General features: G+C 41.5%; 2 protein-coding genes across 6 annotated transcripts in view; one reads left to right on the top strand and one right to left on the bottom strand.

The window, feature by feature from the left end:
* Positions 1–2,297, top strand: part of hspbap1 (HSPB1 associated protein 1) — a 33,903-nt gene extending 31,606 nt beyond the window's left edge. For all 5 annotated transcript variants that reach the window (XM_023337080.1, XM_023337078.1, XM_023337079.1 and 2 more), the window contains one exon: positions 52–2,297. In XM_023337080.1, the coding sequence (XP_023192848.1) occupies positions 52–570 (519 nt within the window). In that variant the 3' untranslated portion in view covers positions 571–2,297. The remainder of the gene's footprint in view (positions 1–51) is intronic.
* LOC102230649 (solute carrier family 15 member 2-like) lies at positions 1,607–27,884 on the bottom strand. The gene is made up of 22 exons (XM_014470221.2): positions 27,597–27,884; positions 23,422–23,509; positions 21,657–21,798; positions 21,381–21,473; positions 21,032–21,131; positions 19,695–19,785; positions 19,530–19,607; positions 18,135–18,217; positions 17,901–17,984; positions 17,714–17,803; positions 16,130–16,174; positions 15,822–15,857; positions 13,773–13,861; positions 12,566–12,647; positions 12,256–12,381; positions 11,744–11,908; positions 11,438–11,484; positions 11,243–11,350; positions 11,044–11,143; positions 3,116–3,259; positions 2,677–2,781; positions 1,607–2,568 (listed from the first exon to the last, which is right to left on the bottom strand). Exons 1-22 carry the CDS (start codon positions 27,603–27,605, stop codon positions 2,338–2,340), a joined length of 2,136 nt encoding a protein of 711 aa, XP_014325707.1. The 5' UTR covers positions 27,606–27,884; the 3' UTR covers positions 1,607–2,337.
* Between the last annotated feature and the right edge of the window lie 75 nt (positions 27,885–27,959).

Raw genomic sequence — 27,959 nt, forward strand, 5'->3', positions numbered from 1 at the left:
TATGAAGTTTAAAACATTAAATATTTTGCAAGATTTTTTTACATTTTCCAGGAAGAAAAGCTCTCCCATGAAGAAAACATGCAGTACCTAAACCTGGCAGTGTCTGCTCAGAGAAAGAGGGGCCTCTTCCACAGGAAGCCCAGCCCGGACCCCAGGGCCACCCAGCCTGCCAAACGGGACTCATGTGGACGACTAAAGCTCAGAGGAGACGGGGTCAAGGTCCCTGCGTCCGTCCGACTCCCGTTCGGGCAACATCTCATCCCCGTAAAGTGTCAGGAAGACGAACCGGAGGAAACGGTTCCGGAGGAAACGGTTCCGGAGGACTCTTCCTGTGACGCTGCCGTCTCTCCCGGGGAGGACGGTTCTGCTGGCGCTAAGGGAAAACACACATGTGGTGCTGATTTAACTCAATTTAGCTCATGCAATTTAGCGACGGAGCGCGGGAATAATCAGGGCTCAGGACCTTCGCTGATTACCACTAACGACCTGTTAGACTGTCTGGTCCATCCAGACATCATCAGCCGTGTAACAGAGCTTCTCCTGGAACGGCACGGAGGCGGCCATCTTTAATCTTCGATCTTCACCTGCCGCAGACGGGAGGCGCTCCATGTCGAACATAAATCTCCAGCAGCAAACTGCTCACTTCCTGCTGTTATGTGACACCTTTCATTTGTCCCCTCATTCTGGGATCCTCGCGCTGCAGACTCCAAATTTGAATAAACGCAATTATGTGGTGAGTCATGCCGACGAGTGGCTCGGACATTTCCTCCCTGTGTCATCCAGAACATGCTAATCTGGTTTAGCTGCCCTGGCAGAGGAAAAAAGACCACCTCGATCAAGTTAGCATGTTAATGCATCAAATAATTCAGAATAATATTCCTCTGGTGGAAGCATTTGTTCTCTCTGTGATGTTTTGTTGTCATTTAGTGATAAAACAAAATTGGGCCTGAACCTCCATGACTTCCTGATCGTAATGGTTTCAGGATGTATGAGAGCTGAACGTGGAGTTAGTGACCGAAACTGACCAAAATGTTTCAGACTTCTACATTAAAAGTGTAATATACTTCTGATTTAATTGATTTTACTTGTTGTTCGTTGCACAAAAGTCCATTTCTGTAAACTAGAATGTCGTTGAAAAGTTCAGATATTACATCAGAACAATAAAGAAAAGGGTTTCTAAAACAGAAATGTTGTGTTATGGTTTACACAGTCATCGACACCCTTCACAAGAACAAGGCTCTTCATGAAAATCGGTACCCACTCATAGGTGGGAAGTTTAGCGGAAGGAAAAACTGAAAGGTACATTTTAGAGCACATCAGCTTCCCTCTGCTGAGAAGCTTATGGAAATGTAGATTTTAATTTTAAATACAGCTAGGCAAAAAAGAGAAAAAAAGACCAATACCTGCCCTAATAACCATGGTGTCCTTGTGCTTGATTGGCCAGCAAACATAACACACCTAATAAACTAGGTGTGTTTCAAGAGTAAGATGATGAAACCACTGTTGAAGCAATCTGGGCTTCCTTAAAACCTCCCTGGCATGCTGCATTCATGCAGTAATTTGTGCTAAAGGAATCTCATGAAAAGCATTGAGCGTAAATACTGTGTACTTTTTACAGAGGTTTATTGGGAGCAGCCTGATTAGTTTTTCCCTGAATGGGAAAACAAAAGACGGTCACGAAACCTGACGGATTAAGTCTGTAGCTTTGGTTTTGGCACAACACACGAGATTACGACACCACAGAAGAAGAACGATGTTGCTATAGTGGTCATATTAATGGCAGAATTACAGTCTCCTGGTAAATCAAGACAGCATGAACATAAAGGACCATGGCAGAGAAGAAGCTAGATGGACAGCAGATGTTTTCCTGATCTGCCATCTCATAATACTTGCAGTAAATGTGATCATATATTACAGTCCAGTCTGAAGAAACTGTAATTTAGCGTAAGAAAAGAAAAAAAGTGTCGATGTGAAGCTTCTTTTGCTGTCGAGTATTGTTTCAGAAACCGATTGTAAACCATGTAATTTCATGAATTTCGCTGTGCGACAAAGTAAGCAGCAAACATATACAGATTATAAAGTTAAACACTGTCAATCAGAGGGGGAAAAAATAAAAATCACTGCGTCCGGTAAACATTATTACACATACATGAGCCGTTCCAGTGGCTTCCTGTGTGATTACAAGCTCAAGATTGAGTAGGCTGTTGAAAGATTTCACAGATTATGTATATATATTAACAATGTCATCAGTATTGAACCTTTAGTGTCTAATAACCAAGAAATTCCTGAAAAAAAAATTAAACAAATTAAACTACAGTATTTCCTGTGTCGCAAAAATCACAGTTTGGTGCTCCTTCCTTTTTCGGTCAGGGGTATGACGTCACGTTTCTCCTTCTTCTTCGTGTTGTCGCAGTCGTCCTCCTCCTCCTCACACTCCTTCTTCCCTGAGTCTCCGGCGTACATTTTGCTCAGCTGTTCGGGGTCGACGTAAGTGTAGAAGTAGGCCATGAAGGAGAAGATGATGCAGACACCCAGCAGGAGGCCGCCGAACAGCAGGAACTCTTTCCACTGAGGAAACGACACACAAAAAGTGGTAAACAAGCTGAACTCTTTGAGGTTCATATCGCTAGGAAGAATTGAATTTCGTTTCCTTCGGCGCCTTCTGAAAGCGAATACCTGCTCCAGTCCCGCCCCCTCGGCCACAATCAGAACGATCACGTTTCCGAACGCGACCGTGAGCAGCCAGCCGGCCTGCAGCACCGACTTCATGTTGTTCGGAGCCTGGGGGACGAAACGGGTAAGCAAAGAAATATCCCAGCGATCTAAAGCTTAAAATGGACAAAACAAAAACGACGGGCACAGCAAAAATAAAAAATTAAAAATAAAAACATCTCTTCAAGAGCTGGAGTTCCAGATTATTTGGATTTTTTTTTACTATTCAATCACCTTCGAAGTAGTTTTGACATTTAGTGACTGGATTCGTTATTTTCTATTTGCAGATTTAGCTGCAAGCTGGTGGTGAAAAACTACAGCTTTCTGCCATTTTCTCAATTTTTTTGATTATTCAATCTGCAACTCAATACACGCAGACTAATTTAACAGTTTTATGGGAAACCTGTGAGTAGGAGAACTCCAAGCCTGTGATGGAGAACATGACCTCTCCTGCTGTGATGAGGGCGTACTGCGGGATCTGCCAGGCAATGTGCACGTTGTTGGCTTTCACATCCTCCATCTTTTCAGCCACAATTTTACCATCTTTCTGATGAGATAAACACAGAGAGAGAGCGAGATCTGTGACGTTGTGCGAAATGTTACAATTATGCCAAAGCGTGTGAAAATCACTCAGAATTCGCCTAGCAACAGAAACTGGAAACTTTTTTTTTCCTTTTTTTTTTATCCCGATTGGTGGTGAGATGGATGGAAACGCAACCTTTTTCTGTGATCGCACCAATCTGAAGTGATAACACTCTTTAGTGTGGAAGTTGTTAGCTGGCTACTTTGAGAGCCATTTTTAGTTCCAGTCAGGTCTTTAAAATGAATCCAGGTGACGTAAAGCATACCATTTAAAAAAGAAACTGTGTTGTTTAGTGCGTGTTGGGACATTTCTGCAGTTCATTTGGGCTGTGAGAAAGTGAGAAAGAGCAAGACTTTCAGCAGATAACAAGAAGGCGGCATGCATGACAGTAGGGTGCTAAGTTTTATCCTAATAAGCTTTAAACTTCTGCTTAGTCAACATTCTTTAGTGAATACACATGGAGGTTTTTAGCAGCTATGCTAACCATGCTAGTCGCTATGTAAGATGCTAAATCTCGACCCTCCATTCATTTTGTTTTTAGGTTTGTTTTACAACAACTGCTCTCTTACACGACACTGTTACATCACCTCTACTCATACAAAAGTACCTATGTTCCGCACTATAAGGCGCACCTTCAATGAATGGCCTATTTTAAAACTTTTTTCATATATAAGGCGCACCGCATTATAAGGCGCATAGAATAGACGCTCCAGTAGAGGCTGGGGTTACGTTATGCATCCATTAGATGGAGCTGCGCTAAAGGGAATGTCAACAAAACAGTCAGATATTTCAGTCAAACTTTATTAATAAATTACAAACCAGTGTTCTGAAAACTCCGTTCATTCCCAAAATGAATAAACAGCTGTTTTATTATTTTCCCCGAGGTAAAGTCAGTGAAGTGGTATTTTCGTGACACAGTTGATCTTTTTTTATTTTTTTTATTTTTTTACCCCTCCAGGGGGTCTTTTGTGGGCTCTAGTGTCCCTTATATGATAGTAGGCTGACAGGAAACAGGGAATGAGAGGGGGGAAGACATGCGGCAAATATCGTCGGGTCCGGGAGTCGAACCCGCAACGGCCGCGTCGAGGACTTAAGGCCTCCAAATACGGGTCGCGCTAACCGCTATGCCACCACGGCACGCCCCAGATTATCTTTTAACAGCAGCAAGGTACAACATATAGTGGAGGGGAGCTTTTCCTCGATTCAATAAACACGTAAAAAACAGTCTGATACTGTTACGGTAAATCAAACGTTAGTGCAATCACAATATATATCCACTTCAGCACCATTGATTCATTCATGTTAAATTCTCTCGCTGCTGCTCTATTCCCGTGTTCTACTGAGTGACTGATCACCTTGAGCTTAAACTCTGCGTCATAAGCGTGTCTTTTAATAGGAGCCATTTTGGGGTCTTTACACAAAACCCAGCGTGCACCGCGCGCTTCTTCTTCTACGGGGGGAAATGAAGTCGGCGTCTGCTTACCGTAGTTGCGAGACCTGTTGTGGCTCAATATTGGTCCATATACTGTATAAGGCGCACTGTCAGCTTTTGAGAATTTTGAAGGTTTTTAGGTGCGCCTTATAGTGCAGAAAATACGGTAATAGCCCTTTTTTTTGACAGAAATCCATTTTTGATTTTTGTGTAAATTTTTCATTATTTTCAATCTCAATCTGTCAGCTGAAATTGAGTCACAAGTTGTTTGTGGTGCCAAACACGAATAGACGTAGTCTTGGCGGCTAACCACATCTCATCATTTCTCCCATGTAAAACATGAACTAAGGATAGGAACAGACTGATATTACTCTGATGTTAATGAATACATATCAGGCTGCGTTCACACTGCAGCCTGAAGTGATCAGATTCTGATTTCTTTTTTTTTTTTTTTAAGTAATTCGACCTGTATCTGATCTTTTCATGACAGTCTGAACACTGAGCACTTCTTCTTTTTATGGCGGTTGGGAGAACACTGACACCGCTGACGCTACTGCGCCCTCAACTGAGCATGTGGGACACTTTTAGGTCGTTTGCCTGTTTAGACTGCAGAACACAATTTCAGGAGTCAGAGGCTGAAAACTTCTGTGACATCAGGAGTCACAGAGGCTGAAAACGTCTGTGACATCAGGAGTCACAGAGGCTGAAAACCTCTGACGTCAGGAGTCACAGGGGCTGAAAACTTCTGACGTCAGGAGTCACAGCGGCTGAAAACTTCTGACGTCAGGAGTCACAGCGGCTGAAAACTTCCGACGTCAGGAGTCACAGAGGCTGAAAACTTCTGTGACTCCTGACATCACAGATGCTGAAAACTTCTGACGTCAGGAGTCACAGAGGCTGAAAACCTCTGACGTCAGGAGTCACAGAGGCTGAAAACCTCTGACGTCAGGAGTCACCGAGGCTGAAAACTTCTGTGACTCCTGAAGTCATAAAGGCTGAAAACGTCTGACGTCAGGAGTCACAGAGGCTGAAAACTTCTGTGACATCAGGAGTCACAGAGGCTGAAAACTTCTGTGATTCCTGACGTCACAGCGGCTGAAAACTTCTGACGTCAGGAGTCACAGAGGCTGAAAACTTCCGATGTCAGGAGTAACAGAGGCTGAAAACCTCTGACGTCAGTAGTCACAGAGGCTGAAAACTTCTGTGACATCAGGAGTCAACGAGGCTGAAAACTTCTGACGTCAGGAGTCACAGAGGCTGAAAACGTCTGACGTCAGGAGTCACAGAGGCTGAAAACTTCTGACGTCAGGAGTCACAGAGGCTGAAAACTTCTGACGTCAGGAGTCACAGAGGCTGAAAACTTCTGTGACTCCTGACACCACAGATGCTGAAAACTTCTGACGTCAGGAGTCACAGAGGCTGAAAACTTCTGTGACATCAGGAGTCAACGAGGCTGAAAACGTCTGATGTCAGGAGTCACAGAGGCTGAAAACTTCTGATGTCAGGAGTCACAGAGGCTGAAAACGTCCGACATCAGGACTCACAGAGGCTGAAAACTTCTGTGACATCAGGAGTCACAGAGGCTGAAAACATCCGACGTCAGGAGTCACAGGGGCTGAAAACTTCTGACGTCAGGAGTCACAGATGCTGAAAACTTCTGACGTCAGGAGTCACAGAGGCTGAAAACGTCCGATGTCAGGAGTCACAGGGGCTGAAAACTTCTGTGACTCCTGACATCACAGATGCTGATAACTTCTGACGTCACGAGTCACAGAGGCTGAAAACTTCCGAAGTCAGGAGTCAGAGAGGCTGAAAACGTCTGTGACATCAGGAGTCAACGAGGCTGAAAACCTCTGACGTCAGGAGTCACAGAGGCTGAAAACTTCCGACGTCAGGAGTCACAGAGGCTGAAAACTTCTGTGACATCAGGAGTCAACCAGGCTGAAAACCTCTGACGTCAGGAGTCACAGAGGCTGAAAACTTCCGACGTCAGGAGTCACAGAGGCTGAAAACCTCTGTGACTCCTGACATCACAGATGCTGAAAACTTCTGACGTCAGGAGTCACAGAGGCTGAAAACTTCTGTGACATCAGGAGTCAACGAGGCTGAAAACCTCTGACGTCAGGAGTCACAGAGGCTGAAAACTTCCGACGTCAGGAGTCACAGAGGCTGAAAACCTCTGTGACTCCTGACATCACAGATGCTGAAAACTTCTGACGTCACGAGTCACAGAGGCTGAAAACTTCCGAAGTCAGGAGTCACAGAGGCTGAAAACCTCTGACGTCAGGAGTCACAGAGGCTGAAAACGTCTGACGTCAGGAGTCACAGAGGCTGAAAACTTCTGACGTCAGGAGTCACAGAGGCTGAAAACTTCTGTGACATCAGGAGTCACAGAGGCTGAAACGTTCTGTGACTCCTGACGTCACAGAGGCTGAAAACTTCTGATGTCAGGAGTCACAGAGGCAGAAAACTTCTGATGTCAGGAGTCACAGAGGCTGAAAACTTCTGTGATTGCTGACATCACAGATGCTGAAAACTTCTGACGTCACGAGTCACAGAGGCTGAAAACTTCCGAAGTCAGGAGTCACAGAGGCTGAAAACTTCCGACATCAGGAGTAACAGAGGCTGAAAACTTCTGTGACTCCTGACATCACAGATGCTGAAAACTTCTGACGTCAAGAGTCACAGAGGCTGAAAACTTCTGTGACATCAGGAGTCAACGAGGCTGAAAACTTCTGACGTCAGGAGTCACAGAGGCTGAAAACGTCCGACGTCAGGAGTCACAGAGGCTGAAAACTTCCGACGTCAGGAGTCACAGAGGCTGAAAACTTCTGTGACTCCTGACATCACAGATGCTGAAAACTTCTGACGTCAGGAGTCACAGAGGCTGAAAACTTCTGAGACATTAGGAGTCAACGAGGCTGAAAACGTCTGATGTCAGGAGTCACAGAGGCTGAAAACTTCTGATGTCAGGAGTCACAGAGGCTGAAAACGTCCGACATCAGGACTCACAGAAGCTGAAAACTTCTGTGACATCAGGAGTCACAGAGGCTGAAAACATCCGACGTCAGGAGTCACAGAGGCTGAAAACTTCTGTGACTCCTGACATCACAGATGCTGACAACCTCTGACGTCAGGAGTCACAGGGGCTGAAAACTTCTGTGACTCCTGACATCACAGATGCTGATAACTTCTGACGTCACGAGTCACAGAGGCTGAAAACGTCTGTGACATCAGGAGTCACAGAGGCTGAAAACTTCTGACGTCAGTAGTCACAGAGGCTGAAAACGTCTGTGACTCCTGACATCACAGATGCTGAAAACTTCTGACGTCAGGAGTCACAGAGGCTGAAAACTTCTGTGACATCAGGAGTCACAGAGGCTGAAACGTTCTGTGACTCCTGACGTCACAGAGGCTGAAAACTTCTGATGTCAGGAGTCACAGAGGCAGAAAACTTCTGATGTCAGGAGTCACAGAGGCTGAAAACTTCTGTGATTGCTGACATCACAGATGCTGAAAACTTCTGACGTCACGAGTCACAGAGGCTGAAAACTTCCGAAGTCAGGAGTCACAGAGGCTGAAAACTTCCGACATCAGGAGTAACAGAGGCTGAAAACTTCTGTGACTCCTGACATCACAGATGCTGAAAACTTCTGACGTCAAGAGTCACAGAGGCTGAAAACTTCTGTGACATCAGGAGTCAACGAGGCTGAAAACTTCTGACGTCAGGAGTCACAGAGGCTGAAAACGTCCGACGTCAGGAGTCACAGAGGCTGAAAACTTCCGACGTCAGGAGTCACAGAGGCTGAAAACTTCTGTGACTCCTGACATCACAGATGCTGAAAACTTCTGACGTCAGGAGTCACAGAGGCTGAAAACTTCTGAGACATTAGGAGTCAACGAGGCTGAAAACGTCTGATGTCAGGAGTCACAGAGGCTGAAAACTTCTGATGTCAGGAGTCACAGAGGCTGAAAACGTCCGACATCAGGACTCACAGAAGCTGAAAACTTCTGTGACATCAGGAGTCACAGAGGCTGAAAACATCCGACGTCAGGAGTCACAGAGGCTGAAAACTTCTGTGACTCCTGACATCACAGATGCTGACAACCTCTGACGTCAGGAGTCACAGGGGCTGAAAACTTCTGTGACTCCTGACATCACAGATGCTGATAACTTCTGACGTCACGAGTCACAGAGGCTGAAAACGTCTGTGACATCAGGAGTCACAGAGGCTGAAAACTTCTGACGTCAGTAGTCACAGAGGCTGAAAACGTCTGTGACTCCTGACATCACAGATGCTGAAAACTTCTGACGTCAGGAGTCACAGAGGCTGAAAACTTCTGTGACATCAGGAGTCAACGAGGCTGAAAACCTCTGACGTCAGGAGTCACAGACGCTGAAAACTTCCGACGTCACGAGTCACAGAGGCTGAAAACGTCTGTGACTCCTGACATCACAGATGCTGAAAACTTCTGACGTCACGAGTCACAGAGGCTGAAAACTTCCGAAGTCAGGAGTCACAGAGGCTGAAAACTTCCGAAGTCAGGAGTCACAGAGGCTGAAAACTTCTGTGACTCCTGAAGTCACAGAGGCTGAAAACGTCTGACATCAGGAGTCACAGAGGCTGAAATCTTCTGTGAAGTCTCTGTGACTGCTGAACTTAAACTTTCATGTTCAACTAAAGGTTATTTTGGTTATAATTCTAAAAATATATTTTTTATTTAAGACTTTTTTATGCAATCAGAAATACACTGAAATATACAAATAAGGAATTAGTTCAAATCGTTTTTAAATAAGAAAATATTAATTTTATTTCCTAAATAGCATGCTTGATCAGCGGTAGCAAAGGATGCATCTGCAGCTGAAAATGATCTCTAACATCAACATTTGAAAAGTTGTGTCCTTTGTGCTTGACTTAACGTTAATGCGCTGTAGAGTTGAAAATGTGTTTTAGTGTGAGATTATTTTTTTGACTGAATTTGAACCAGGTGAAGCTAAAACTGCCACTTGATCAGTTTTGGGCAGAACGTATTTACAGACAGTTTTTCTTACCTCAAATGCAAAATGTATATATTTTTGTACATTTTGCCTTGAGTACTGTTCTGAGGATGTTGTTCTTTTATCAAATAACTTTTCTGAGTCTGTATACTCCAGTTAATGATTAATCAGTTACTAAATTAGTTGACAATCACTTCAATAACTGATTAATCACAATTAAAACCATTAAGTATCTCAGCTCCTAATATTTGCGACTGTTTATTGTTAGCATTTAATTTATAAAAAGTTTTAGTTTCGTCTTCTGATTTATAGCACTAAATCAGAAACTCAATCCGATTGTTAGCTTTCATTTATATTAACAGTACCGTATGTTCCGCATTATAAGGCGCACCTTCAATGAATGGCCTATTTTAAAACTTTTTTCATATATAAGGCGCACCGCATTATAAGGCGCATAGAATAGACGCTCCAGTAGAGGCTGGGGTTACGTTATGCATCCATTAGATGGAACTGCGCTAAAGGGAATGTCAACAAAACAGTCAGATAGGTCAGTCAAACTTTATAAATAAATTACAAACCAGCGTTCTGAGAACTCTGTTCATTCCCAAAATGAATAAACAGCTGCTTTATTATTTTCCCCGAGGTAAAGTCAGTGAAGTGGTATTTTCGTGACACAGTTTATCTTTTAACAACAGTAAGGTGTAACATATAATGGAGGGGAACGTTTCCTCGATTCAATAAACACGTAAAAAACAGTCTGATACTGTTACGGTAAATCAAACTTTAGTGTGATCACAATATATATCCACTTCTGCACCATTGATTCATTCATGTTAAATTCTCTCGCTGCTGCTCTATTCCCGTGTTCTACTGAGTGACTGATCGCCTTGAGCTTAAACTCTGTGTCGTAAGCGTTTCTTTTAATAGGAGACATTTTGGGGTCTTTACACAAAACCCAGCGTGCACCGCGCGCTTCTTCTTCTACGGGGGAAAATGAAGTCGGCGTCTGCTTACCGTAGTTGCGAGACCTGTTGTGGCTCAATATTGGTCCATATATAAGGCGCACCGGATTATAAGGCGCACTGTCGACTTTTGAGAAAATTGAAGGTTTTTAGGTGCGCCTTATAGTGCGGAAAATACGGTAACTACTGACGATTAATGGCAGGAACAGGAGGAAATAATATCCCGAATGCTGTTCTTACATCTGAGTATGTCGCTGCGTTTCAAGAGAAATCAGAATCGGCTAAAATCGGTCAGACGCAGCAGGCCAAAGCTCTACAAGAATCACAGAAATAAAATCAGTTTTAGTGTCTTTACCTCCCTGAGGATGAACGTGTAAGAAGCTCCAAAGTCCAGCAGGCCCAGGTTGAGATTCTCACTCTTCTTTGACTGGTGGCTGCAGCGGACTGCCGGGTAGCTTTGATTTAAAGAAGGAGAAGGGGGAAAAAACTGGATTGGAACAAAGCATTAAGCTTGATTTATTCAGGAAATCAATGACTCTGATCGTGCTACTCACGATCCCCGATTCACGGCGCTGTTTGCAGACATGCTGTAGTCCGGGGGCACGTAAAACTCCGTTTCTCCCACAGTTACGTTCATGGCTTCTGGGAATGTGTTGAAGAAGCTGTTAAGAATTAACAGGGTTAAACAGGGGACCTAGATCAGATTACATGGAAACCAGTATAATCCACAGGAATAAAACATCTTTTACCGCACATTCGGGTTCCCATCTTCATTTTTGATGATGTAGTCTTCCACCTGAAATATAAACATGGATACTGAGGCAGTTTTCTATCAGTAACATACATTAGCATTTTATTCTTAGCTTATCTGTGGTATTCTTTCAGTTTTCAGTCATTTGGATATGAACTACATGAAGACTCCTGCCCCTGACTACTGTTAAAATACACACCAGTTTACAAGCTTATTATTAACTTTACCTCACATGAGAAACGTTTAGCTTATTGCAACCTTAACAATTAATGCTATAATCAAAACAAGTTAGAAGTGTACTCACAAGTTTGCACTCGATGCCAGGAGCTTTCTGGTGCACGATGAGACTGTAAGCCTTTCGTTCTTCAAATTCATGGCGGCAAGAATACGACCTTCCTGTAAATGTGACATCAATACTCAGTTCCTTGTTGGGGGCCCCCAGTGGAAGAGGCTCGTATGTCGAGGGGTCCTGAGAGAGAGAGAGGAGTGTTAATGGTGAGAATATGGACATAAAACCACAATAAATAAAAAAAAACCCATTAATGACCCAAAACGGAGCAACAGTAAAGAGTTTTCCAACTGCAAATTAAATCTTGGTATAAAATTGTTGAAATGTTTCATGTAAGTGTTTCCATGGCATCTCTGTCTAGCATTGAGGCTAGTTTACTAGTATAAAAGAATAAATACAACCAGGAAAAATTAGGCTGAAACAAATGCAACTAAAACCAAAAACTAAGAATAAATATTATTGGTTTTACAAAAAAAAAAAAACTAACTAAAACAATGAAATGGCTTTTCAGGCGCTTTTCGAGTCACCTGAAGTTCTCTGATGGGGTTTTGAAACGGGTTGCCGCCGGCGACCTTCACGCCGACGGTCCCGTTTGCCAGGTTGAAGACCTGCAGCAGGCTCTGCTCAGCGGGTGCAGGTTCCACCACAGTTTTCTAGCAGACACAATCACAGTAAACAGAACGATGTTTCATCAACATCCTACTGACTCATGATTGTTAAAAGGTAAAACACATTTACAATCAGTTTCTTACAGAGGAGGTATCAGTATTATCCCCTATAAACACAATACTTTAAGAGTAAAATCCTGCGTGATTCGTGATTCGCACTCAGACGTACCACAACATTGATTTCCACCAGGGTGGCTGCGCCAAAGGCGAGAGCTGCAAAGATCATCCCTGTGGCCATTTTCCTCAGAGGCCTGAAGGCAGAGTGACACATCGTCATGTACTATGTAGGAATTGGAGGCGTCACAAAACAAGAATGAATGACTTTTAGTTGGCTTAGTTGGCATCTCTCTGATGATCGTTGATCCTTATGTGGAAGACCAACGTTGCAACGTTTTTCTGCAGAAACGTTTTTCTAATATTCGCCAATATTTCCTTTTTGATCCAAGACGAGTCGGCGACCTTTTCGATTCAGACTTCTGCAAAAAGAATCCAGTAGTACGGAGGTCGAAGCTTTCCCCCTTCTGTCCTTACTCAAACCTTTGACTTCGACAACGGTCTTTCTGCCGTCTTGAAGTCTGCGCCTAGTGAGAGATTTCATTCAGGCAACCGCTGTGTTCCCCAACCACTGATCTTCCACCTCAAATCTTTACTGTGAGGACTGTTGGTTTAACGTGAGCTGATCTTAAATCGCTCCTCCTCATTTATTTGTTTATTTCGTAACATTCTTGATCTTACCCTGTCACGACTTTTACACGCATCAAAATTCTAATGTAAACGAAAAACGTTGAAAGGATAGACTTATACCACAGATGACTTAGTTTGCCATTATTATTATTTTTTGTATCCAATAAGATCATATTGTAAACAACTGAATCTCTATATCTTTATACTGTCATTATACTGTCAGGTTAATCAGCTGCTCCTGGGTTTGGTAGCTTTATGCCTCGTTCTTAAAAGTGGTTTATGATTTTAATTCATCTGTTTGACTATTTCTCTACTTTCTCAGTGAAAATGTGGCTCATACTCTGCAAAGTTGCCTTGACATTGATTTCATTGTGAAACCATCCCAGAAAAGAAAAGAAAAAACAAAACATTTTATGTCAGAAAATGTATTATCAGATGATGATGCATTTGTGTGTGTGAACATCTAAATGAAGGAAACATGACATGTACTAGATGTATCTTATGAGTTTTTATCACCATGAACAACATTAGAATAGTAAAATGTGTTGCCGTGTTAGTTTAACAGCAATCATTTTAAGTAGCTGCAGAGGTTTAGACAAAATATACTATTAATTATTGTGTTTCCTTCAACGCCCAAAGGCTGGCAGCCGCCGCCGAGGCCGGAGCGTCCAGAACAACAGCGGTTTACTCACGTGATTTTGATTCTGCAGAGGCCGACGAGCGGATAGATGATGAGGTCAAAGATGGGTACGAAGACGAGAATCAGCAGCGCGTTCAGCATCTGGGCAGCGGACATGAGGACAACAAGCCTTTAAAATGGCCCAGTAAAACTTCAATAAAACTCATAAACGCCTCGTCGTTCAAATATAATGAGTTTAAAGAGAAGATGGCAGCGATAAGCGCTCATAAAAGTGTTGACATAACAGTGACAGCAGCATTTAACACCGGCGGTCTTCCTGCGGTGGACGCAGAGTTCACAACTTAGAAGAAAAATGTTTGACTATTAATTTGAAAATGCAAATACTAACACTGTTTAAAATGTAAAACAAAAAAAATGAAAACGTGAGGATTTGGGGGGGGAAAAAGAAGTAAAACAAGATAAATAAACTTTTATAGTCTTGTTCTACCACGTCAAAACATTTACAGTCTTTAGGGTTTAATGTGACACCAACTTCTGCAGTACATTTACAGACAAGTCCACCTTTAAACACGGCGACTGAAAGCCACGTGACATCAAACTCACAGGTGGCAACCAAAAAAAATAATGTCTGCGTCTTATGAATGTAAACTCAAATGATCTCAGCTGAGATGAGGGACAGACACAGAGACGCATAAAACAAGCAGCTTTGATTTGAGCAAAGAGGACGCGATTGTCATTCACCTTACTAACTAAACCACAGCAGCGTCAGTAAGAAATACAAGAAAACTAAACTAGAAGCATAAACTTGACAAATGTTACACAAAAATCACACAAATCAACCTATTTTACCTTTGTGAAACTTTACTTTCCCACTTTGATGTTGTTTTTAGGTCAATATGAGGTGGGAATCCCACTGGATTGGTCGAGCCGATCAAGTGAGAATGCATAAAATGCAGTGAGTGTACCTAGAAATGAAACCTGGGTACCAGGAAACGACTCTACTACCAGCTCACTTTTTTCTGCTAGCTTTGGCCCTACAGCTGCAAAAACACACACATCATGTTCACCCACTGCTGCTGTTGGCCGTCTCTCGTCTTGCTTCAGTGGCTCCTAACAAAATCAGCCTAACGCAAGAAAACAAAAAAAAAAAAGCAGCTGGACACAAAATGGAACAGGACATTTTTTTTCTTTTAAGATAAGTAAATCAGAATGACTGAAAAATCTAATAAAACACACAGTTAATAAATACAAGTCTGCTATAAGGTTTTTTCTCCTCTGAATTTTCACTCCCGCAGGCCTGAGGCATATTTTCGTAATTATTTCCAGCTCTCTCATGTTATATTTGACATTCTGAATGCTTTGATTTGTGTTTCTTTTAATTATGAATATAAAAATAAGGACTTTTGCGTAGCTTCTGTTCATTTTTGTCCCAGTGAAGGTGACATTTTAAACATGCATTTCATGCCTTAAGGCGCAAATAGTTGATGGTATTTTATTTTATCTTTGGCAAACAAACAAACAAACAAAAAAAGAGTTTATTGTAAAAAATAAAAATAAAAAAGCACTTTAAAAAGGAATGTTGAGATAAATAGTGTAATCTAACAATTTGTTACCATTTTTGTAAGTAATTTGTACCAGAAAACAGGACATTTTAAACATTCTTCCTTAAAAGGAGAGGTCAAAACCACCCAAACAAACTTCCTCTATATTTACACCTGCTGCTCAAAATATAAGAACTACCTATAATCTATATAAACCACAGTCATTATCTGCAAGTCTTTTCTTGTACATTTTTCTTCCCAGTTTTCAAACAGTTATTGTTCAAAACAGGAAAAGGAGCATAAAGGAGTATAAGGAGTATAAAGGAAACATAGTCTAACGTAGGACGATTTTCAACAAAGAATGAAATGAAGGTAAAATAGTGCAGAACTCAAGTAAAATGGGAAATTGTTTTATTTGTCCCCAAATGAAAAATAAACTCTGAACCCCATAATTTCCACTCATGAACACTAAATCTCGTCACTTCATGAAAGTTTCATGAGAATGCATCACACGACACAAACGGACCCCACCGACGGCAGAATGAGCTGCACATACATACCTGCATCTGGTCGGGCTTAATTGTGAAGGATTCTCCCTGTTATGACACAGAAAGTTAAAGTTTAACTCAGCGAATCCAAAACTGGGCACTGCATGGGCTATCTACGCCATAAACATTAAAAAGTCACTGGAATAAAACGGCGAACGACGTCGGAACGCGGAGGAAGATCTGCTTTATGGGACAATTTGTGCAATCGGATTCAACATCGAAATCCGCCCACAGATATCAGAGCGCAAATGTCAGCGTTTCATTTTTTGTTTTTATTTTTTCTGTGGCACGTTCAAGTGACGTGAAAAAGACGGACTTACAAAAGCCATGTTCATCCGTGTGGCTTGGAGAGTCCAGCGGGAACCCTGCAATAAAGAAACCAGCTCAGAGTCACATCAGCAGAATGACACTTTGATCACACGTTGCTAAAAGGGATAATAAAAATAGAACTGAATAAACACTTCATATGCAATCGAAGAAAACTGCAATTTTTATAATAATCTTTTTCCAACAGTTTTTACACCAAGTGAAGGAGGAGCTCATCCAGATGAAAGTCGGGAATGGGAAATGTCGTGACGGTTTCATTGGTCCGTGTAGAGAATTAAACAAAACAAGCTTTTGACCGGATACAAATATACAAATTGATACTTTGTTTCGCGCTCAGAGTCAGTAAAAATAGAGCTTCTCTCACAGTCTAACCTAAAACAGAGTAATAATTCTGACGATGAGCCAAGATGTACAAATGTTTGGATGTTTTTTTTTTTATTTTTATAACTTTAACATGTTCAGATATTAAGGAAACTTTGACCATAATGAAAGAACCAAACTACAGTCGATCCCATTCAGTATTCATGAATCATTTTTCTGTAGAGCATATCTGGCATATTTTAAAGAAAATGCGTCTTTAGAAACTGAAATTCAATCCTAGCTGACACGTGATTGGCTAATGTTTGCAAAGGAGCCAATCAAGATGCAACATTCAGTTTTTCAGTAACACGTTATTTGACATGTACATAAAACTGTCATGACTCCGTCATAAACATGACACAACACCTGTCATGAACATGAGTAAGTCTTCATGAATATTTATGACTGTTGTCATGAAGTGTCATTCGGTAAATCATGACACTTTTAATACAAAGTTGATATTATTCAAAATGTCTTTGTTATGACAACTTGACATTAACCAAGAAATCATGATCTGACATAAATGTGTTATAAAAGTATTACTGATTAAGCTTTAAAAATTATGTAGATGAGAGATAATATTAATGACATCATAACTGTTGCTACTTGTTTCACTTGACTTGACTCACTTTTTTTAATGCTTTCTCTATCCTATGAACTGCCTGTTCTGGTTAGTCACATTTGCACTATTCTTACATTGCTTTGGGGGGGACCACACACAATCATTCAAAGGGCCTCAAATGGCCCCTGTGCCACACTTTGGACATCCAGGTTTTGGGAAAATCTTCATTGGATTCAGACAATAAGCCCGATTCCTAGTTGGACATTTTCGTCATACTCTGTCCAAGCGGCACTTACTGGCAAAAAATGTATGAATTAAGCTTCTATGCAGTAAGCTTTACACTTTACAGCTACTACTCAATGCTCATGATGTTTTGTACTGGATGTTTCCTCAACTGTGGATTGCAATATCCCTACTGGCTGCCTCACCAAGAGGTTGAAGAGGAAGCAATTCAATTGTTTAAAACATTTTTTTAAAAAGGGGAGACAGAACAAAAAGTGAAAGGAGAAAACTCTTGAGCTTCAGTATTTCTTATGACAATAGATGTTGTTGTTTTTCTTTTCTATTACATAATTTACAATCGGTCAATTGCACAAGCTGCTAAATGGTAAGGACTTTAATTTCCTTGCAAAGCGGGATGAATGTGAACGTGTACCTGCTGGTCAAACAGAGCCCAGAACATTGGCAGGGGGATGTAGAGCACCAGAACCCGCAGAACCATCTTGATCTCCTGAATCAGTCGCTTCTGTTAAACAGAGAGGCAGAAACGCGGGTGGATTTGTGCAGCCGTGAAGTTTGAAGCCAGTTTCCTCCAGCAGCTCTGGGTTTTCGCCGGTCGTTACCGAGTACTTGTCTTCGGCCCAGTCCAGCCAGTGCTTCCTCTTGACGTCATCTTTTGAGCTGTTCCAGCGGTTTTTGATGGCAAACTGACCAGAGGAAGATATAAGAATTTTAAAAAAGAAAAAAACAAAACAATCCTACTTCAATGTGCACTAAGCTAATCCCACACACACACACACACACTCATGTCTAATCCTAATGCTGGCAGGAGACGAGTGGGAGATGAAATGACTCACGCCGATACATTTGCAGACTTCCCCGAGGACGTTTCCCTGAGGCGGCGTCTTCTTGTACATACCGCTGCCAAATATGAACACAGCTGTGGAGGACCAGATGGAGAACTAGCATCAGCTCAAACCGATTTATTTTCAAACCACCAGAGGAGACGGGAGTCTTTCCAAAAGTCTGACCTCTATTAAAATAAGTCGCATTTCACAAAGCATACTGCTCATTTTGACTATTCTTTTGGTTCTCTGTACCCTAGTCGTCCTACGTTTGTTTGATGTTTTTATTTTATTTCATCTCTTAGGTTTTTTCCTACATTGCATTATCTAACTTTTTTTAAAACTGCTTTCACCTTTTCCAGGGGGTCTATGCTTTTCTTTTTTTTTTTTTAAGTACCATCTTGAAGATTTTTTTGTCGCACACAGTCGCTCTTCAGTAAATCAATCTCAGGATTTCATTTCTTGTGGATTGATACATTTTTGCAAAACGCATTTAAAAATGCCTTAAGCGCAAATTTTTCTCTTCCCAAATGCCTGCCGTTTATTGAGATGAGCCACCTATTCACAAAATACGGTTCCCTTTCCGACGGTCCTGCTTTAAAAGTAACACATACAGTAGTTGATCTTCAGCAAAGCAATCTTGAAAAGAATGATTCTGTTTTTTCCCTCGCTCAAAACAACCACCAACAAACACAAATTAAACCTTGAATGCTTAAAGCTCCTTTCGGGCTATAAACTCCACATCCATCTGTGTGTCATTCGTGTCACAGTTTGCTCCCACAGTGAGCAGGCGGCCAGGCATGAATCCCACATGGATCAGGGCTGACGGGGAGACGGCGGGCAGAGAAAGCTGGCCGTCACAACGGATGAGGACGGGCCTTGATCAGGGTGAAGCCCGGCTTGTGAAAACAGCCTCAGCTTGCACACTGCGGCCTGTGATGACCCCCACATCGAGGTCCCCGTAGATTATAAACGTTTACATTAGTTTGTTTTTTTTTTTTTTCTACTGCAGTTTGCTTTTTTTTTTACTTGCTAAAACCTGTAGCAATTAAGACAAATACGTTTTTTACCAAATATGATTTAGGCTCCACACACACACACACGCACACGCACACACACACACACACACACACACGCACACGCACACACACACACACACACACACACACACACACACACGCACACACACACACACACACACACACAAAAAGACTCAGTAAAAACAAACACAAAATATCTAACATTTCTATCCATCTGTAACGACTTTGTGTAAAAACAAATATAACTCTGGTCTCTTATCGTCTTTGAATGCCAGACTCCAGATTCCATCACGCCTTTCTCAGGCTGTTCTGTAAATGGTTGAATTCCCTCCTTGCCTCTTTTGAAATACCTGGATAAAATCCTTACCCAGAGCCACGACCATCAAAGCCGCAGGAACGCCAAAGGCCAGGGCGTAGCAGTCGTCACCGAAACACTTCACGTCACCTGCAAGGAGGAGACGGCGTTTAGCGACGCCAGGAAGCTCCCAAGGAGGCGCGCCGCGCGCCGAGCGTCACGACGGCGAACGCTCACCTCTGAGGATGGGCGTTATCAGCGTCGACAAGACGCTGCCGGCGTTGATCGACATGTAGAAGATTGAGAAGAATTTCTGTCTTTCCTTTATCTGGAGGTAAAAAGAATTTTTTAAAAAAGAGTTATAAAGCGTTGAAATGTGACTGTGCACTTGTTTTTAGTATTTTCTAAACGATAATGGTGGTTTTAAAATCAAAAGAGCATTGTAAGAAAAAATTTTTACTCTGGAGCAGAGCTGTAGATTTTCTGACGCTGCTAAAGGTTGACATTTTTGCACATTTATCCTGATTAAACTTCCTTTAACAGGATAAAAAACTACCTACCAGGGCACCAATTTACTGCAGAAAAGCACCTGATACCTTTTCCCCCTAAAGTGACCAATTGGCTGTATAAAGATTTCTAATGTATTATAACGATCAAGCATGGACTGAAATAGATGCTTGTGGTTCAGCAATTTCAGATATTGATATCGGAAATTGGTCCAATATCAGCTAAATAATGAGTATCGGATCGTATCAGCCTGCATCTAAAATTTCCTACGAAAGCATCACAATTAAATCAGTCTACTAGTATTTACTTTGCGCCACCATTTCTATCCAGCAGCGCTTGTTTCCTGCACGCAGACCCACCGGTTAATAATGAATGACTGTGCCAGTTGTTCTCATACCTGTTGTTGTTGACTATTGTCTTCTGTTTGAGCAAACAACCGAAATATGTAAGAAAAGTATGTATGAGTCATGGTGCCATCATATTGGGTCAATATTGGTATCGACTGATACTCAAAGCTGCAATATGGTTATCGTATCGCAATAATACGATACGATATATATATATATATATATATATATATATATATATATATATATATATACAAAAACGTTGTATTGTGACACTGGCCCAAAGTAGTAAGTGTGTGATAGAGATGTTTACACACATTGGATTTCCTTGAATGCATCAACGCATCATGATAAAGGACTGATTTACCTCATTTCCTCAACCTATCGACTCTTTTTATGGTTTAATCCCCACGCGGCGTCCTACTTAGATAATGGAGGAATTATATCTGAAGAGATTGTATTATCTCTTCAATCTAAGGAAAAGATTGCAAGCAGTAGAAGGTCTTACTTCAAAAGTGCTACATTCCCAGTATCTCAAGTGATACCAATGCCAAAAAAATAAAACTAAACCTGGAAATAAACTTTCAGCTGAATTAATGTTCAGCTGATACAGATAAAGTAACAGTTTATCATACATTTGTCAGGTGTCAGGCCGTCCCCACGGCCATGCTGCCCTTGGCAAAGAGCCACACCACAAACCCACGCCGATTGGACGCTTACGTGTTCTTCCTCGAACTGGTCCCCTCCAAACGCTGCTACACACGGTTTGATTCCTCCGGTGCCCAACGCGATGAGGATCAGGCCAAACATGGACAGACCGCTGGAGCACAAAAGACAAAAATCAGACTCAATACAGGGTCGAGAGAACGACCCGTCATCAGCATACTGGACAAAATTAAGACAGAGTTTAATGGCTCTTTAACTCTAAAACAACCCTGGAAAGCATTTCTTGTTATTTTTTTTAATGTGCGGTTCTTTCTCCATTTTAGCTAATGACTGTTTCTTTTACTCATTCTGACAATGAAATCAGGTCCGTGTGAGTGTAAAAGGTCCAGAATCTGTGACTTACATGTGCACATCGGTGTTTCCCACAGTGGGAATGGCTCCCACAGACTTAACCACATGGCCGATCACGTAAACGATGGACAGGTAGATGATGGTCCTGTTGGGAGTAAACAGTCATTGTGTGCCTGCGGCGCTGAGCTCCTCTAATCTTGTTTGGTCGTGTGTGGTCAGAGCGGCTCACGCCCTCCCTCGCCACACGCCGATTGCTAGACGTTGTGTCGCGCGGAGTTGACCGGCGATGACCCCCGGGGGTCAGAGGCGAGGCGACAGGCAAACTCACTTGAATTTTCCGAGCCAGGAGTCGGCGATGACGGCTCCCAGGATGGGAGTGAAGTAGCAGAGGCCGCTGAAGGCATGGTAGACGGCGGTGGAGAGGTTCTTGTCCCACTTCAGGTAGCTGAGGAAGTACAGCGTCAACACCGCTGCGATCAGAGCACACAGGCATTAGCTGAGACCCTCCAACAAGTAAAAAAATAAAAATAAAAGCCAGGTAGCGAGACGAATTGTTTCAAAACTTTTTCCCCACATGTACGGTGACATTAACCTTGTACAATTCAACTGAAAAACTAATGTGTTGGACAACAAGGGGAAAAAAAACCTTTTGTATTCAGTTCAGCTTCCAGGCTCCTTTGCTAGTCTGTCAAAAACGCAAAATCTTACCAGGTAGTTTTGGTCTATATGGTTTTGGTGCAAATATCTGGCAGATTATTTCACTTATAACATGGGAAAACTATCTTGTTACAAGAGAAAATAATCTGCCAACAGGTACGTTTTCTGCAATTTAAAGGAATTATTTACTCAAAACTTGCTGAAAGGTTACTTGTAAGTTAGTACACTTGAAATAAGATAAAACTACGACATTTTCCCCATTTCAGTAAAAAAAAAAAAGATAATTAAAAATAAAATTGTGAAAAAGTGCAATGTTCTTTATAACTCATTTCAGAAAGTGAAACCGATAGATTCCTTACACAGAGGGAAACATTTATTTTGATGATTGAAACTTACTGATAATGGACACCCAAAAATTCAGCACCTCAAAGTCAGAATCTTGCATAGAATCAATAAATAAATATTTGAAACTAAAATATCAAGCTTTTAAAAAGCATTTTCCATTTCTGCACACCCCGTGTTTCTGCACTTTCCCATTAAAGGGAAGATTTCCTCCCTACTTTTACAAGGTTGCTGCAAACTTAAAGACTCCATAACCGAGTTAAATTTGATGGGTTTCCTTAGTTAAAAAAATATGAAATAAAACTTTTACCAATTGGCATAATTAACTGACCTGAAATGTATATAATTAAATTGATCTGCGTGATTATTTGGTGCTGGCAAAGCTCCTTGATATAAAGTGAGTTGGTTGTGCAGAAGTGCCATAAATCTGTTGATCTGAGCTGGATACACAATCTGAATGGAAATCATTACAAAAGTCTAAAAGTCAAACATGATTTATCTTCATTTTTCATACTTAACTCAGTAACTGTAGTGTGGAAAGTAGGTAAAATATACATAGTTTAATGAACTTAAAAAAATAAAATAAAATAACAACATGGAAGGAAGAAAAACCTCCAGCATTCATCGCCATGAGAAATCTGGAACTGTAGAGAAAAACATTTCACAGTAATTTGTGGTTCTATAATTGCCCCATTTGACAGTGAGAAGAAAAAAAAAAGATGTGTTTTGATACAAACTGAGAAAAAAAGAAAAAAACAAACATGTGCCAGTGATAAACTCAGAGGCCAACTTTAGGCTTGGATTTTTATAGAAATGAGAAATAAAACTCAGGAAAAGAAAAAGAAAAAACTAAAAGCTTCTCTTCTCTCGCTGATTTCTCCGTCCGCTTTCTAAAAGGCGATTTTAAGCGACGCTCAAAACATATCTTATTGAGACCTTTACGGTGAGAAATGTAAGCGCCGTCGAGCAGGAAACTGGCCTGGTGAGCGGCGTGCTTGTGTAAGTTTGTACTGTGACAAACATGCGAGTGCGAAGGCGGTCGTGTGAGAGAAGGAGAAGAGCAACCAGGAGAATCTGCAGAAAGCATCCCTTACCTTTCATGCCATAGTAGGAGAAACGTTCACAGAACTCATTCACCACTATGAAGCAGATGCTGGTTGGGTAGTTGGTTCCACATACTTTCTAAAAAGAGCAACAACAACAACAGCATGCATTCACAATATTCACACTTTCTGTCACAAGTGATTTACCAAAGAAAAACAAACAACTAAAATAAAAAAAAAATAAAAAAACCTTGTCCCTTTTAATTGCCTCTACTTGCCCAAAATACTTTTGGCAAAAAATGAGTTTGCCCATTGTTTCAGCAAGGTGAGGGTGTGATTTCGTTAGCAAGGGACTGAGGGAAAAAAATCGGTTTGGTACGCCAATAGACGAGACAAAGACACCTAATAAATTACAGTAAATCCACTCTAACATTATCTTCCAGCCTTTCGCTGGACAAACACAGATCCAAGGAATGTTGTCGATGTCGCTCCGGTTGTCGTGACATTCCAGGTTAATTATTATGCACAAATAGCGGTTTTATGAAAGTTTAACAGCTGTGAGACCTCTGATGGGATCAGACGCTGTGGAAAACAGAGGAAAATATGTGATCAGCAACACCATTTTGTACCATAAAATATCACACCGAACTGCATGTACATTCCCTCTGTTTAACTCACTTTACCACTGGTTACAGTGACAACATTCTGCGGAAATGCATTGAAAAAACACTTTCAAATGGAGCCTTTCCACATAGAAAATAAGCATACGCATACACAATGCTGAATTGCCTTCGTAGGTTTGGTACGGAACAACTCTAGGGGAAAAAAAGTGGCTTGGTATACAAATGGACCTTGAGCTACTTCGATTCTGTGCCTCTCCACTCTTCCTCCAGACTCTGGGATCTTGATTTCCAAATCAAAAACGCAAAATTTATTTTCATCTGCTGAAGACCTTTGAACCGTTGATCGCCTTAGCCCAGTAAGACTCTCCTGGTGTTTGCGACACGAGGAAGTCGACGGTTGCAGCTTGTGTCCTGGATGAATCTGTGTGTGCTGGCTCATGAAACTAACGCTGCCGTTTTCTGGTTGATTTGTGTTGGATTTGGTCAAACCAAGTTGGGTCGCCAGGCCCGCCCGTTACCCATTCAGTACGAGGAGAATCAATGAGACCCGAACGCACTGTTTGGCTGCCACGTCTTATAGTTGACAATGTCATTTAATCCCTAGTTTAGTTTGTATGCTTAGTCTGTTTGTAAAGTAATTTGCAATTAAGTAGATGAATATACAGCCTGTGTTTATGAGGCGTAATAGTAAAGAGGACAGTGTAAACAGAAACATTAATACTGATTAGTAAATTAGGTCATTTATTAGGCTAGTTTCTAAATTCTAACGTGTCAGATAAAGAGGTTTGTAACATTTGTGTAACTATTCTTCCTCTTAATTAAAAATTGCGGATAATATCAAGGAGTAGAATCATCAGATTTTTTTTGGTTCGGCAGTTTTTCTTATTTCCAAATTATGATCACTGACTCAGGTCAGTTGGGAAGCACTTTTAAATGTCGTTCTGGGTTCTTGTGTGACCTCCTGGATACGTTTGTAGGAAAGTTTTGGTACATTTTGGTCCGAAATTGAATTCAGCAGTATGGAAGAAATTTTGTTTAGTGCGTGATTTAAGAAACGGGTAACTATACACGACAGTGCTGGTTTCGATTTTAAATTAAATCATTAGAAAATAGCAAACATGGTTATGTTTGTCTTATACAAAACATTTTTTAAAGGGGCAGTATTGTGTGTTTTTCAGGCACACGTAGCTCCTGTCGTGATGCGTTTTAAGAGCTGACCCGAATGCAGCAGGCGTAAAAAAATAAAAGAAGAAAGAAGCGTAATGTTCTGTAGATGATTATTTTGTAACAAAAAAGTAGCCAACAAAAAAATTTAATCTGAAAGTAGCACTAAATAATCCAGAAACAAAACCAACCAGGAAAAACCAAGGAGATATCAGGAAACCAGGGAAGTTTAAACCACATTTAAGTCACTCGGTTCTGTGCTCATCATATTTATTTATGCAACATGATAAAACTCAGAGACCACAAACTAATTCTGTAAATGATGCAGAATTGCCTCCAGCTGTGATATGACACCAAATATACTATTTCAGTCTGGTGAGAAAACAAACATCAAGTATGAAGAAATCTTTACTACACTCACAACGGGGACATCGACGCAGGTTTTCATCTGAAGTGTCAAACATCGAACCGGCTTTTCTGTTTTACAAAAACAAACAAAACAACTTCTACAGTTTCCAACCACGACTACTGTACCGTAATGCCGCAGCAACACCTCTGTACTCAGAGGCATCACCTGGCTTAAGCACAATGTGGATGAATGATGAGGTCAGTATTTGTTAAAAAAAATAAAATCAAAGTTAACAGTATCACATGCATCAAGTGTTGCTTGCTCGTCAGGGTGCAATGCAGTGAAGGTGATCAAAAGACCGCAGTTTGAGCCGAGCTCATTCTGACAGGTTCTTGTTTCTTCTTATGCATGACCATTTTTTGTTAGACCACTAATAGGTGTAAAAACTTGCTTAAGACACTTCGATTCTGCAACTCTTTCAATAATACACACCCAGTCTAGTTACCCAATGTGCTTAAGAACAATTTTGAAATGGTTTATTGGTTTATTATCTTCAAACCTATAAATGCTCACTGTAAAGCAATAGGAAACTTGTCCACACAGGTTTGGGGACCAGTCAAACTTGTTTACTCGCTCCCTTACCCTTCTACCAACTCGGCACAGACAATTTAAACTAAATCTAAAAAAAAAACAACCTGCCATGTGATACTGAAGCCTCACAAAGTAATTCTCTTATCTCATAAAAAAGCGGACAGAACAGACTGTGAGGCAGTGATAAAAGAAATTATATTGCTATTTTCACCCTGTGTGTTTGTACTATAAAGTACCCATTTTTCATTTACCTTAACCAATTTTGATTTTTTTTTTTTAATTGCTGAATTTTCGCATTTTTCCATTTAAATGCTCGGTGAGGAGGCAGCGAGCTGAGCCTCACCTGGGATTGATCAACCTCTGGCTAACTGCACTGGCTGCTGTCTTTACGTCGCCAATAAAATGGCTAAAAAACATTTAATATATTAACTGATTTTCCATCATTTAGCTTATGTATATAATGTACAGTGTTTTTTTGTCACCAGCTGTGTGTGTAACGTGTTTCGTGAGCTGAGTAGCGATCAGAAACAGCAGAGAACAGATTCGAAGTGATGCAGGCAGTTCTCCTGCCTCATGGCAGGGGGCGCTCATGATCCCAGACATCGTGACTCCACAACTGCAGAGTAAGAGACAGTAACAGCGAGCTAGAAATACAGTAAAGTGCAGCGATATATTTATAGTTTTCTCCTCGTACCACAGCAATCACTTATTAATAATCGCAAAATAAAGATTAAGCCTAAAACCATAATACTGCAACAGACTGAATGCTCTGCTCTCTGTGTGGGAAATATTTGAGTGGGGTTTTTTTTGTGTGTGGCGTTATCAGTTGCTATGGCAACGAGTCGGCGCGTACCTGCGCTGATACAGAAAGCGAGAAAGACGCGGTTTTGAGTTTTACTTTAACGATTTTTCCCTGTGCTGTGGAGCACAGCACGAAATTAATAATATCTTAATGTCCAAGTTTGATTGAATTAACGGAATTATTCTAAATTATTCCACGGCGGCAGCGCGGCTATATGCATGGCATGTAGAAGAATAATGTTTTTGCCCGCATGTGCGAAATAACATGCAGGGGAGTCAATATTTGTAAACCTGATTATGATTCAGTCAGTGCCTCACCAGCTATGAACCTCACTGCCACTGCTGTGAGGACAAAGAGATGAGCCGCTGCGATGTGCTTCACTCCCGGTCGGAGGCCACGCGTGGCAATCGGCTTTCACCAAAACAACTTTTTGACTGTTCTTCTGCAGAGGAGGCGGTCGCGTCATTTCACCCCGGATTAAACCGAACACCGTCGGATCCTGACTCGGAAAGCCAAATATTCCGAAACCGGCTCGACTCCAAGCCCGAAGTAGACCCATTACTTTTCAACAAACTAGTTTAAAAAATAATAATAATACAAAAAATAAAAAAAAAAACATAAAAATGTACACACAACAAAAGTAAAGAAAACATGCAAATTGATGCGCACACTACACACGTGCATCGGTCGTATTTACCTTGCCCATGTTGCTTTTTTTTGGTGCTTTTTTTCACACCGTTGTGCGACGTTTGTTGTTTCTGCGGATCTCTGTTTACTGAAGCATCTGGCAGCTCCGACTTCACCTCCAAGTCCGTCCCCTCTCTCCCTCTCTCTGCTCCGCTCCCTGACGGGGCTCGGACATAAATAAAAAGAGGAGGACAAAACGAGATCACGCAGCTCGTAAAAAAACGCCGACGACTTTAAAGTTAATCTTCCACCACTGGGGAGGAAAACTTGGGACTTATTGCCACTTTTATGAGACAAACTGCGCCCTCCAATCTGATCAGATCCGATCCAAAAAGCTCGTGTTCTGTCCGGACGATCGTTAAGAGACAGAAAG

This window comes from Xiphophorus maculatus, chromosome 7, assembly GCF_002775205.1.
Source record: "Xiphophorus maculatus strain JP 163 A chromosome 7, X_maculatus-5.0-male, whole genome shotgun sequence".
In the NCBI taxonomy this organism is placed as follows: Eukaryota; Metazoa; Chordata; class Actinopteri; order Cyprinodontiformes; family Poeciliidae; genus Xiphophorus; species Xiphophorus maculatus.